The sequence below is a fragment of the Silurus aristotelis genome, assembly GCF_946808225.1.
Source record: "Silurus aristotelis genome assembly, chromosome: 7".
In the NCBI taxonomy this organism is placed as follows: Eukaryota; Metazoa; Chordata; class Actinopteri; order Siluriformes; family Siluridae; genus Silurus; species Silurus aristotelis.
Genome location: NC_139580.1, coordinates 32,053,543 through 32,067,530, shown reverse-complemented (window position 1 = coordinate 32,067,530; position 13,988 = coordinate 32,053,543). Strand labels below are relative to the sequence as shown.

Here is a 13,988-nt window from a genome sequence, read left to right as displayed (position 1 = left end):
CAACAGTAATTTAAGTTTGTTCTGAGGAAAAAATGCCACAAAACACACCGGCGTGTTTGTCGACCCCAGAGGGATAAAAGGGATAAATGTGAATCATGGCGGATTTTGGTGCTGATTTTAAACTTGGCGCATCAGTAAAACCTGTTTACTGATTACATTTTATTTATCGGTGGAGTTTTTTTTACTAACGAAATATTTTACTAACAAACACATTTGAAATGATAAGCAAATGCAATTCGTATCACTACTATATTCATAAACTTCATCTCAGTAAACAGTGTTATGAAACTGCCATCACACACACACACACACACACACACACACACACACACACACACACACACACACACACACACACACGGTGAAAACACATTTTAGGTGTGTGTGCCACTTTCAATAGAAAGTAAATATAAAGTGTTTCATGTCCATTTCCAGCTGCTGCAGATGCACAAGCAGTAACTGCAGAATCGTGGTCATGTGTGAGATTCACCCATCAGCACTCAGAATGACATGCTGAACAGGTTCTCGGTTCAGATTTTGGTCCTAAAGCACAAGGTGTGATAGTAGTACGTGTCTACACTCATGTACATCAGTAGAGTAGTGCAGTGTAATTAAATAAGGAAATGTAGGAGTGAAGAAACAGAAGGAATTCCAGCTGTGACTGGAACTCAGCTGATGTGGTGTAATTCAGTCTGTTGTGACTCACACTGTTCTCGAGGATGTGAGTGTGTTGTGGACATTTAGAGGGGAAATACAGCTGAAATGTTGAAATGTGAGAATAGAGCAGGCTGTAGAAGAAAGTGAACATAATGTGTATACAGTGTGTGTGTGTGTGTGTGTGTGTACAAAACAGGTACAAATAACAAATCTTCTTCTTCTTCTTTCGGCTGCTCCCATTAGGGGTCGCCACAGCGGATCATCCGTCTCCATACCACCCTGTCCTCTACATCTGCCTCTTTCACACCAACTACCTGCATGTCTTCCCTCACCACATCCATGAACCTCCTCCTTGGCCTTCCTCTTTTCCTCCTACCTGGTGGCTCCATCTTCAGCATTTTCCTACCAATATAATTCATGTCCCTTCTCTGCACATGTCCAAACCATCTCAATCTCGCCTCCCTCACCTTGTCACCAAAACATCCTACATGTGCTGTCCCTCTAATAAACTCATTTCTAATCTTGTCCATCCTCGTCACTCCCAACGAAAACCTTAACATCTTCAGCTCTGCTACCTCCAGCTCCACCTCCTGTCTTTTACTCAATGCCACTGTCTCTAATCCATACAACATCGCAGGTCTCACCACAGTCCTATAAACTTTCCCTTTCATTCTTGCAGATACCCTACTATCACAAATCACTCCTGTCACTCTTCTCCACCCACTCCACCCTGCCTGCACTCTTTTCTTTACTTCCCTAACACACTCTCCATTACTTTGCACTGTTGACCCCAGGTACCTAAACTCCTCCACCTCTTCTCCCTGCAACCGCATCACTCCACTGCCCTCCCTCTCATTCACACACATGTACTCTGTCTTACTCCTACTGACTTTCATTCCCCTTCTCTCAAGCGCATATCTCCACCTCTCCAGGCTCTTCTCAACCTGCTCTCTACTCTCACCACAAATCACAATATCATCTGCAAACATCATAGTCCAGGGAGACTCCTGTCTGACCTCGTCCGTCAACCTGTCCATCACCACTGCAAACAGGAAAGGGCTCAGGGCCGATCCTTGATGCAGTCCAACCTTCACCCTGAACCAGTCTGTCGTAACTACTGCACACTTCACTGCCGTCACACTGTCCTCATACATGTCCTGCACCACCCTCACATACTTTTCTGACACACCTGACTTCCTCATACAATACCACAACTCCTCTCTCGGCACCCTGTCGTACGCTTTCTCTAAATCCACAAATACTAAAGCAAATAAGGCATCTGTGGTGCTCTGGGTTAATGAAACCATACTGTTGCTCACAGATGGTCACCTCTTCTCTCAGCCTGGCTTCCACTACTCTTTCCCATAACTTCATGGTGTGACTGATCAACTTAATTCCCCTGTAGTTACTGCAGGTCTGCACATCTCCCTTATGCTTAAAGATCGGTACCAGCACACTCCTTCTCCATTCCTCAGGCATCCTCTCCCCTTCCAGAATCCTGTTAAACAATCTGGTCAAAAACTCCACTGCTATCTCTCCTAAACATCTCCACGCTTCTACCGGTATGTCATCTGGTCCAACCAACTTTCCATTCTTCATCCTCTTAATCGCTGCTCTCACTTCCTCCTTACTAATCCTATATACATCCTGCTTCACCAACTCCATATCCTCCAACCTTCTCTCTTTCTGATTTTCCTCATTCATCAGCTGCTCAAAATACTCCCTCCATCTTCTCAACACACTCTCCTCATTAGTCAACACATTACCCTCTCCATCCTTTATTGCTCTAACTTGCAGTACATCCTTCCCAGCTCGGTCCCTCTGCCTGGCCAATCGGTACAAATCCTTTTCTCCTTCCTTAGTGTCCAACCTCTTATACAGCTCCTCATATGCCTTTTCCTTGGCTTTCGCCACATCCCTTTTAACCTGCTGCCGCATCTCCTTGTACTCCTGCCTACTTTTCTCATCACTCTGTCGATCCCACTTCTGTTTTGCCAACCTCTTTCTCCTTATGCTCTCCTGCACTTCCTCATTCCACCACCACGTCTCCTTGTCTTGCTTTCTATTTCCAGATGTCACACCAAGTACTTTTCTAGCTGCCTCCCTCATCACTCCTGCAGTAGTTGCCCAATCATCCGGCACCTCTTCACCACCACCGAGCCCCTGTCTGACCTCTTCCCTGCACCTCACACTACACTCTTCCTCCTTCAGTTTCCACCATCTTATTCTTCTTTCAATCCTTACTTTCCTCCTCTTCTTCTTCGCCTCCAAAACCATCCTACAGACCACCATCCGATGATGTCTAGCTACACTGTCCCCCGCCAACACCTTACAGTCTCCAATCTCCTTCAGGTTGCATCTCATACACAAAACATAATCCACCTGTGTGCACCTTCCTCCACTCTTATACGTCACCCTATGATCCTCTTTCTTCTTAAAATACGTGTTCACCACTGCCATTTCCATCCTTTTAGCAAAATCTACCACCATCTGCCCTTCCACATTCCTCTCCTTGAAACCATACCTACCCATCACCTCCTCATCACCTCTGTTCCCTTCACCTACATGCCCATTAAAGTCTGCCCCAATCACCAATCGTTCTTTCCTAGGTACACCATCTACCACTTCATCTAATTCACTCCAGAATCTTTCCTTCTCCTCCATCTCACAGCCAACTTGTGGAGCATAGGCACTGATGACATTTATCATCATCCCTTCAACTTCCACCTTCACGATCATCACCCTATCAGAATCTCTCTTCACCTCCACTACACTCTTACTGTACTCTTTCTTCAGAATCACTCCTACACCATTTCTCTTCCCATCCACACCATGATAAAACAGTTTAAACCCACCTCCAATGTTCCTGGCCTTACTCCCTTTCCACTTGGTCTCCTGAACACACAACACATCTACCTTTCTCCTCTCCATCATATCAGCTATCTCTCTCCCTTTACCCGTCATAGTACCAACATTTAAAGTACCAACCCGAACCTCTACTCTCCTACACTGCTCCTTTTCCTGCCGTCTCTGTAGACGTCTTCCTCCTCTCCTTCTCCTCCTTCGGCCAACAGTAGCCCAATTTCCACCGGTACCCTGTCAGCTAACGATACCTGTGGTGGTCGTTGTTAACCCGGGCCTCGACCGATCCGCTATGAAATTCTCATTTGTGATCCGCATATTTGATTTGGCACGTTTTATGCTGGATGCCCTTCCTAACGCAACCCTCCCCATTTACCCGGGCTTGGGACCGGCACTAAGAGTGCACTGGCTTGTGCCCCCCTAATGGCTGGGTTGTACAAATAACAAATAATATAATTTAATAAAAGCATAAAATGTCATTTGACATGAATTCAGTAATGTGAGTGTACAGAAAACAATACATTTATTGAACTGCACATTTGATTACAGTGTGTTTTTAAAGGCTCAGGATACAGAAAGCTGCCATGTAATAGTTATCTAAGAAGATCATGAGCAAGACTAAGACAATGTTGAGAAGTGTGTAAAGGACATTAGACAGTGGATGCTTGATAACTTTCTTCTGTTCAACTCTGATTGAGACAGAAGAACTTGTACTAGGACCGCATGCAGCTAGAAGTAAACTTTCTGATTCTGTAGCATCTCTGGATGGTGTTTCTGTCTCAGTGTGACAGCAGTCAAAGACCTTGTTGTGATTATTGACCCGAGTCTTTCCTTTGAGGCTCACGTGAATAATATCACCAGGATCTCCTTCTTTCACCTTAGAAATATTGCTAAAATTAGAAATATGATGTCGTTACAGGATGCAGAAAAACTAGTTGATGTTTTTGTAACATCTAGATTAGACTACTGTAACGCTTTACTGTCTGGGTGTTGGAGTAAGTGCAGAAATAAGCTTCAGTTAGTTCAGAATGCAGCAGCAAGAGTCCTCACTAGATCTAGAAAATATGATCACATCAGCCCTGTTTTAATCATCTACACTGCTCCCAATTACATCTCACACTGATTATAAAATACTACTACTGACGTATAAAGCACTTAACGCTCTCACACCGCAGCATCTGAGTGAACTTCTGTACCAGGATGATCCTCCACGCCTACTTCGATCAAAAGGTGCAGGCTATTTGTTGGTACCTCCAATAATGAAGACTCCAGCAGGGGGCAGATGTTTCTCTTATAAACCCCACAGTTATGGAACAGCCTCCAATCAGTGTTCGGGACTCAGACACAGTCTCAGTGTTCAAGTCGAGGCTGAACACATTTATTTAGTGGAGTCTTTAGTCAGTAGGTGTTTGTGAGGTAAAGGAGCAGATCTGGAGGGAACATGGATATGAAGTGTTTGGTGAACTTGGATATTTGGATGCTGTCGTCTCCTCACATTCACACGTTCACTCAGGTTTGTTGATGGTGGTGTGGTGATGTCTCGTATCCCAGAGATCCTTTTAGTTCTGCTGCCAGAGTGAATCTTACCAGAGTCCAAACTGCACAGCGACATTAACTTTCATACAACAATAAGGAGACTTAATCATCCATATCCTTCTCTTCTCTTCTCTTCCTGTCACCCTCTCTCTCTCTCTCTAACTCTCATCAACGCCTTGGGTGGTTCTATGAAATTCTGGAGTAAGAACAGGAGCTTTGAGGATTTGGACTGTAGTTAATATCAACAGTCTCCTACACTGACTCAGGACTACAGTTTGCTCTGATCTCCATCACTGCACCTCAACATCGTTTATCTGTAATAAATAGACATTCGGTGGCACCCAGATGAGGATGAGGTTCCCTCTTGAGTCTGGTTCCTCTCAAGGGGAGTTTTTCCTTCACCACAGTCTCCACCGACTTGTTCATCAGGGACAAACTTACACTTATAAACAACTTATTCATTTTTATCACCACATGATCAGTGTAAAGCTGCTCTGTGACAATGTTCAATATAAAATGTGCAATACAAATAAACATGAATTGAAATGAATTGAAGATATTGGTCTTACAGATCATATTTATGTAAATAAAAGGAATAATAATACATAACATGTTTAGTGTTATATGTTGTTCTGGATGGGACTTTACTGCCATCGTTTGGCCGAATATAAGATGTGTCCGTTCCCCACAAAATACTTCATTAAAAGTAGCACTTTATATTTAATTATATTCCTGTGTAGGTTGTAAATCTTAAACATATATGACTTATTTTAAATGTGTTACAACCCGCAGTGTTTCTGGGTTGTATTGTATTTGTATGTGGTGTGTATTTGTGTGCAGGTGAAATCCTGAGACTCCAGTTTAGCTCTTCACTGCATTCCAGTGAACTAAAGCCACGCCCACTTCCCTTCCAATCACAGCAGCAGGTGAACTGTAAAGTCCAGGTGAAGCTGAGATTCAGGAGCTCGGAGATCTGACAGCCCTGTCTTGTTTAGTCCGTGTTTACCTCACTGGATTATATCTGTCATTGGTCATTAGAAATGAGTTTATTAGAGTTAAAGCACATGTAGGTCAGTGAAGGTGTTGTGTAGAGGATTTAGCTGCTCTCGCTGCCCAGTGTGTGTTTATCAAACAGATATTCAGCCAAGCCGTTCTGAGGAGCCCCCATACGCCGCAGGTTAGTGACCCAATCAGCGAGCTCCTTTATGGACTTCACCTGTTCTTCCAGGTAGTGAGACTCAACAAAGTCACACATCTGAAAATAAATAAATACAAACAGGTTAATGGTACAGAGAACTCTTTAACCAGGACACAAATAAGTCATGTGACTCGTGCGATGTCCAACACAGAGCTTCCTCAAACCAACTGACTTCAGTCAGATTATACTGAGAAACGCAACACTGCAGTTTCCCTCTGTTCAGAGTAGATAAGCTCCAGAAACAAGTCGAACGAGCTGAAGAGCTGCATGTTCTACCTTTACACAGGAAGTGATCCTCCTCAACACAGCAACCTCGGCCAAAACTTTCTTTTTCTCTTACATCATTTCAGCACACAGACCAATGTTTACTACAAACAACATTATGTCTCAAATCACATACATTTGCACTGCATAAAGTGTAAAAGGAACGCCTCCAGTGGGAGGGAACGCCACCGTTTTACAGTTTGGCTCAGAAAGCTGACCGATGATTTTTTATATAAATGTGGGGGTGGGGGGTGGGGGGGATGGTTTGGGTTGTCACTTACATGAGGGTCGTTGCGGTCGGTGGCCAGCTTGTGCAGGTCCAGTAGGGACTGGTTGACACTCTTCTCCAGCTGCAGTGAGCACTCCAGAGCCTCCACACCACTGCCCCACTCATCACGCTCCGGTTTCTGTCAAATACAAAAACGTGGATCACTGGACTGCGTCATCATCGTCCTCACTGCTGGACGGTTCAAGCAGCTTGGAGCTTCACTGACTGATAAGAGCTCCACCCAGACAAAGTGCTACCACTATCTGCTCTTCAATTCCAGTCCCTCCCTGACAGACCCCTGTTCTTCAGTGCCAGAAGATTCAGCAGAACTTTAGTTTATTCACTAATTCATTATGCTAAATAAATGTTCTGCTTCTCCACCAGACCATTTTAACTCAATAATTATGCAAACAAGAACACATGAATACTTATATATATATATTATTTTTTTTGTACATACTTTGATGTCCTGCAGGAAAATTCTTCCTCCCCTCTGGTTCTGGAGTTTCATCAGTTTCTCAGCATGTTCACGCTCCTCGTGAGACTGCTTGCGGAAGAACTTGGCGAAGTTGTGCAGAGCCTGATCGTCTCGGTCGAAGTAATACGACTGTAAAAATGTAGACACAAAAAGACTTTGGTGGAGATAAAAAAAATGGAACCTGAGCACTTTCCCATTATGCATCACTTCATGACTAATAAATCTTTTATTTCCTCCTTTGAACAGATTAACATTTAATAAATACACACTTCCTCTCATTCATTTATTTAATGCTACATTTCAGTGTTTCCACACTTCCTCCTTCACACCTGCAGTTTCCTCTTACACAACTGAAACTTTATATCAGTGTCTCAGTGAGAACTCGGCGATCGACTGCGGACTCTCACCATGGACAGGTAGACGTAGGAGGCGTACAGCTCCAGGTTGATCTGCCGGTTGATGGCGGCTTCACAGTCCTGGTGGAAATTTTGTCTCACCTGAGAGCTCATGTTGCTGTCAACACACACACACACACACACACACACACACACACACACACACACACACACACACACACAGTTCAACTCAAAATAAGTAATTTGTCCACAAAATACAATATATTTTAGAAATTCTATGTAAATATTACATTTTTATTCCATTTTAAAGCTATAATAAATAATCAACACAATGATCCCAGAGTGTGAGATCAGAACATCTGGTCAGAATTTCTACAGCACACCTGTTAGTGTAACTGGCTATGCTACTGTGTGGTGAAGGTAAACACAGTCGAGCTCCAGGGAAAGTAATGATTATAGTTTGTAAGTTTTCTCAGTGTTAGAAGCAGAAGTGTGACCTGGTCAGATCTGCTCTTTCTGTGCCAGTGGAGTTTTAACAGGAAAAACCACCACAAACAAACACCTTGATTTTATTCAATCTCCTAATAAACAAGTTTATTTTCAGCATGGCATTAATGAGAAACCAGAGGCAGGAGAAACAGAGACCGGTCCAGACGGAGCGGAGAAACAAGGACGACGCTGGACACATTAAAGCGCCGCTGCATCATCAGTCAGAGACGTGTAATATTTAAATTGAAATATTTTGCCCAATTAAAGTTCACATGCTGATGATAAACAGACGTGCAGGTTTGTTGAGGGTGAAGTTCAGGTCCTACACACCTGACTGAGGATGAGGATGTGATCATTAACAGGAGGTTTATGAGGGTGTTTTTCTGCTCTTCACCATGACTCAGCAATTCTGTGTTTTTTTTTGTGATAAGGGACACGGTCATGAGAGAAACACACACACACACACACACACACACACACACACACACACACACACACACACACACACACACACACACACGGGTTCCTCAGAGATCACTGGGCTTCAGTTCAGGTTTCTCAGATCAGATCAAAGTACACTGTAACCCGAGCTACAGGCAGGACAGGAGGTCTTCACCTGCATCACAGTCACGTGAGCAGGACATGGCACACAACACACCCGCATCCCGGCCCTGACTTTATTTAACGCTCCAAATCTGCCTTTAATTCCAGATTTGATTATACACTGATCACTTCCGGGTTAAAACCTGCAGATTTTCCGCCACACGGAAATAAAAACGGCTTTATTTTATTTTTGTTACGTCATCATGAGCGCGCGCAGCCTCGCTTATCTTCTAAACGTATTTATAAAAAAAACAAAAAAAAACAAACAAACGATTGGTGGTTATAGAGCCCGCCCCCATTCACCAGCCAATCAGAAAACAGCTACGTGACCGCCATTGAAGGAGGATTTACCGGAATAAACATGGCGCAGTGTTTAATCCCGAGTTTAACAATAATTACAGGAAAACACACACACACACACACACACACACACACACACACACACACACACACACACACACACACACACACACACTCTTACCTTCGCTGGTGTAGTTTAGTTTTGCTGGAAATCTTAAAAAGCGGTAATTTAAGCGTCTTTTTCAGCGATGTAAGAGATTTTCTGTGTTGATTAGAGAGTCGGAATTAAAGAAGTGATTGCGAAAGACAGAAGCTGAGGTTGCCGTTCAAGCACTGTTGAAGCGGAGAACCTTCTCTCTGTCCGTGAGCGATGATCAGATTACCGTCGAGCGCCTGAGCAGCGGATTTTGTTATCGTTGCTCATGAATATTCATAAAGGGGGACAGACCGGCTTTATATCCAATCAGAGACGGGCTCAGAGTGCATATCTTTATGACTTCATGACGCAGGGTGGAGTTCTGCAACGTCGTTAGCGGGAAATGTTAGAAAACGACTGTTAATTTTAAAGATACACAGAAAAGCTATAAATAAAAATATCTAATCTAATATCTAATCTAATATCACCAACACTGTTTATAATGTACTCAGATTTGTATTTTATTATTATTTTAACACATTTTAGTGTTGCAGTCCTGAGGGAAATGTTGTCACCCAACACACACAAACACACACACACACACACACACACACACACACGTTAATAACGTGATTGTCACACCTCTATTGAGCAAAGCGATGTGACTTGTGCAACTATAATTACACAACTTATTTACGCCTGAATGAATCACAGAGAAGTGAATAATGACTAAATGACTGCAGAAATACATGAACTTCATCTCATATCCACTGATGACTTCAGGGTTCAGGGTTCATTAACAACAAGGTGTTTATTGTTTGTAGATATAAGAATAAAACACCATGTAAATCAATACAAGCAGAAACAACAGTTTAATCAATTCAGAATATTTATATATTTTGTATAAATTGCATCTGTGACGTGTATTCTCTTAAACAGCAGTGATAACAATCAAAAGAAAAGATTATAAGTGACAGAATTTTTTTTTTTTTTGTCCCAACTCATTTTTGCGACTAATTTATGAACATTATTTTCATCTGGTTTTGTGTCACTGATAATGATATATAAACACACAATAAATAAGTCCGTCTTATTGCTTTACTGTTACAGTTCATGGTGTTTTCTTCATTAAACAATCAAGAAAATATATTTGAACAAATATCTGTAGGTGTTTCATTGGGAGCCTCTTCACAGAGAAATAAAAGTTTTAATAAAAGAATAGTGATATTGATTGTTTTTGAGCAGAAATCACACTAATCATCTTTAGTGTTTATAAAGCAGCAGAATGTTGTTCAGACTGTGGGTTTTAGATCAGCATTTAAAAAAAGTCAATACCAGGGTTTGGGTTTTGTCTCACTGGAACGTCTAGACTGTATGACAACAATCCAAAACCTCCATTAACTTACAGTCAATTAGAGGTCTGGATCTAATAACAGTGTGTGATGTGAATCCCTGTACCATAATAACACAACTCGTAGTTATATCACTCACAGAGTGCATATACATACAGTACGTGAACATCTGTACGTGGTGTAAACGTGCAAATCACATGTCAGATTCATCATGTTCATGTGTTTGTCTGCTGGACAGGACCATACAAATGTGTGTATCTTGTATTTGAGCAGATAAAATGTGGTGTTTTGAGTCCATTTCTCTCATACTGACCACTGGATGTTCTACATGGACCTCATGGTAAAGAGTCTCTGAGAATTAAAGATGAAGAGGCTGTCAGAAGATCAGTATCACCCTAAAACTGAGTTACAGTACAGTGTTCAGGGTCACACAGAGGGTCTCCAACATGGGTTCCTCTGGGAACAGACCTCACAAGGGTCCATCAAAGAAGTCGAGTCCTCATGCTGTGCGTCAGGTGAAGAAGCTGCTTCAAGAAAACAGACGCATGCGTGCTGCAGCAATGATTTAGAGGTTGCAGAAGAGAAAGCTCATCAGTGCTCAGACCATACGCCACACACCGTTTCCAACACGAAACCCCAAACACACCGTTAAGATGACAACTGTGCCCCCGTCACTTTTAGATTCGGCTTTCTCACTATGGCACGAAAAAGGCATCAAGCAACTTTATAATTTGTACAAAGATGGCATCTTTAGAAGTTTCACCAGCCTGTCCTTGGAGTATGGGCTGCCTACAGCTCATTTTTTTCGATATCTCCAAGTCCGTAGTTTTGTATCTAAATGTTTTCCCAATTTTCCATCTGTACCCCCCAAGCAACTTTTGGAGGGTTTAGTCATGTTTACTCCACACCAGCGTAGTTTGATTTGCCGGATATACAGTTTCATTTTGTCTCTCAATAGCTGTAATACAGATAAAACCAGGATCGCTTGGGAGGAGGAGTTGGGGCTGCAGTTTGGCAACGAACGGTGGGGGAGGGCCGTAGATAGAATACGGTCTACCACTTCCTGTGCTCGCCTCAGTCTCATTCAGTTTAAGGTTTTATACAGAATTCATCTTTCCAAATCGAAACTGGCAAAAATCTATCCTGGGGTTGAGGACAGATGTGACAGATGTCATGCTTCACCCTGTCATTTAAGTCATATGTTTTTTCTGTGCCCGAAATTACATGCATTCTGGACAGGTTTTTTCAGCATTATGTCCTCCATATTTGGAGTGCAGTTGACGCCATGCCCACTGATCGCTATATTTGGGGTTACCAATGAGTCGGTATCACTGAGTTCTGTACACAAATATGTTTCGGCTTTCTCATCTTTGTTGGCCAGACGTTGCATACTTCTGCACTGGAAAACAATAGGATGTCCTTCCACCTCTCGGTGGTTTAAAGATTTGATGTTCTTTCTTAAGTTGGAGAAAATAAAATATACGCTGAGGGGTTCTACTGACACTTTTTTTTGCAAGTGGCAACCTGTTATTTCCTATTTTAGGGGACTACGGGTGCTACCTGATTAAAGATCCAAATTGGTAAAAACTGGACTGTATGCATAACCTTACTTTTGTTTCTTCAGTTGTTTAAACGGGGATGTGGGGTGTGTGTGCGTGCGCATGTGTGTGTGTGTGTCTGGGGGTTTGTTTGTGTTTTGGGGGGTGGGGGTGTTTGCTCTTTGTTTGAAAAGGAAAAATGGAGAATTTCTGTTTACATTTTTGTATCTGTGATTGTTGATTTTTCAATAAAAAGAATTGAGAAAAAAAAAAAAAAGATGACAACTGCGTTGCTGAGGAGCTGGAACTGAAGGTGAAGCTGAAGGTGAAGGAGTGGCCAAGTTTGTTTCCTATTGAGCACCTGTGCGGATTATCAAGCGAAAGGTGGAGAAGCAAGATGTGTTTATCATCCAGCAGCTCCGTGATGTCATCATGGAGGAGTGGAAGAAGATCCCAGCAACCATCTGTGCAGCTCCTCCTAACACCCAGGAGGATTAAAGCAGTGCTGGATATCAATGTGCTCCACACAATATTCACATTTTGGACACAGTTCTGACACGTTCACTGAGGGTGGACTCACTTTAGTTACAGTTATTTAGACAATAATGTCTGTTTGTTATTTTCAGAGGACCGTAAATCAGTACTGATGTTGAGTTATGTTCTCATCAGTTATGTTAAATTATGTTGCTTACTATAATTATTATTTTTCTATTATGTTAGATTATGATACTGACTGTTGTATACCCAAAAATATGCAAGAGTTCATTGTGCGCATGTGTGAATTGACGGGACTTTTCATTAATCCTTCATTCATTCATTTTCTCCCGCTTATCCGTAATAAGCCCCCGCCTTCGACTGCTGCCCAATCCTCACAGCACCGTCCCCTACGGTCCCTCCTGCAGGTGGTGAGCCCACGGGAAGGCGGCCCCACGTCACTCCGACGTCACGGACCTTGATATTTCCCTCGTAAGGGATGACGGGACTTTTATTTATTTTTTTATTTTATTTTATTTTATTATTTTTTTTATTTAGTAAAAAAATGACGGGACTTTTATTTTTACTAAATAAAAAAAACAAAAAAAACAACCTGTTGCTGTTCCCTCGTGCACTGATGTTATGCCAATGCATTGAGATGTAAACGGTAAATAAAACAATACTAAGTAATTATATTTGTAGTAATCTTTAATGGATGACAACAACATATTGCACATAGGCATGATGGAGAGAAATCATGAAGTGATTGCGCGTGCAGCTGACGTTCATCCATTACAACATTGGACGTGACTGAAGCTACATCGTGTCATATTTTCTATTTCCTCTTATACAGGTAAGAACGAGGGTTGTATAACGTGTGAACAAGTCATATATGTGTTTAATTCTGTAAGGAACATGCAGGGAGTAAATACTAATGATTGTATTTATGTAAGCGCATTTAGCAGACTAGTGTGAAGTGTTGGCAGTGTAGCCTGTGTGCTAGCCGTGGAGCAGGATCGGGGGAGGGGGGAGGGGGAGGGAATCCGCGGTGCGCTTTGGGAAGAAAAGAGCAGCCGTTGAGAGAGTGCCGGTGGGAAGACACGTACCGGGATACGCATGCGCGATAACAACGACCGCCGTGAACCAACATATACCACCAATAACGGACAGTGAGAGTGTGGAAGTTTAAATAGGAGCTGGTGATGATGATAAACGAGCACCAGATGTGCGCGATTGAAGCCGGGAGCTTCAGAGAAAGCGGCCGAGAAAACACCTGCCACGCTGAAGGGGGCCGAAGGGGGCGTGGCAGGTGGATTCCTGACAGATAAACATGTACTGTATGTATTTTTATAGCATGACTTCCTCAAACAAATCGCAGCAACGCTGTTGTGTAAAAAACCCTTCAGAAACACGTGCATGCACAGTCTCATTTATTAACGCACATCATGTACATAAAGACATTTCAAGCACGTTAATA

The 13,988-nt window shown here is 42.6% G+C and overlaps 1 protein-coding gene across 1 annotated transcript; it reads right to left on the bottom strand.

The window, feature by feature from the left end:
• Positions 1-5,978: 5,978 nt before the first annotated feature.
• Positions 5,979-9,407, bottom strand: LOC310728776 (ferritin, heavy subunit). Its single transcript, XM_083546577.1, has 5 exons — positions 9,193-9,407; positions 7,671-7,776; positions 7,246-7,392; positions 6,799-6,924; positions 5,979-6,310 (listed from the first exon to the last, which is right to left on the bottom strand). The coding sequence occupies exons 2-5, from the start codon at positions 7,770-7,772 to the stop codon at positions 6,152-6,154; spliced, it is 534 nt and encodes a 177-aa protein (XP_083402703.1). The 5' UTR covers positions 7,773-7,776; positions 9,193-9,407; the 3' UTR covers positions 5,979-6,151.
• Between the last annotated feature and the right edge of the window lie 4,581 nt (positions 9,408-13,988).

What these genes read in the sequence shown, in the direction of transcription:
- LOC310728776 (XM_083546577.1), bottom strand. Translation starts at nt 7,772, where the DNA reads ATGAGCTCTCAGGTGAGACAAAATTTCCACCAGGACTGTGAAGCCGCC. An exon ending in TTTTCCTGCAGGACATCAAA is followed by an intron (nt 6,925 to 7,245) that starts GTATGTACAAAA and finishes TGTATTTGACAG; the next exon opens with AAACCGGAGCGTGATGAGTG. An exon ending in CCGACCGCAACGACCCTCAT is followed by an intron (nt 6,311 to 6,798) that starts GTAAGTGACAAC and finishes ATTTATTTTCAG; the next exon opens with ATGTGTGACTTTGTTGAGTC.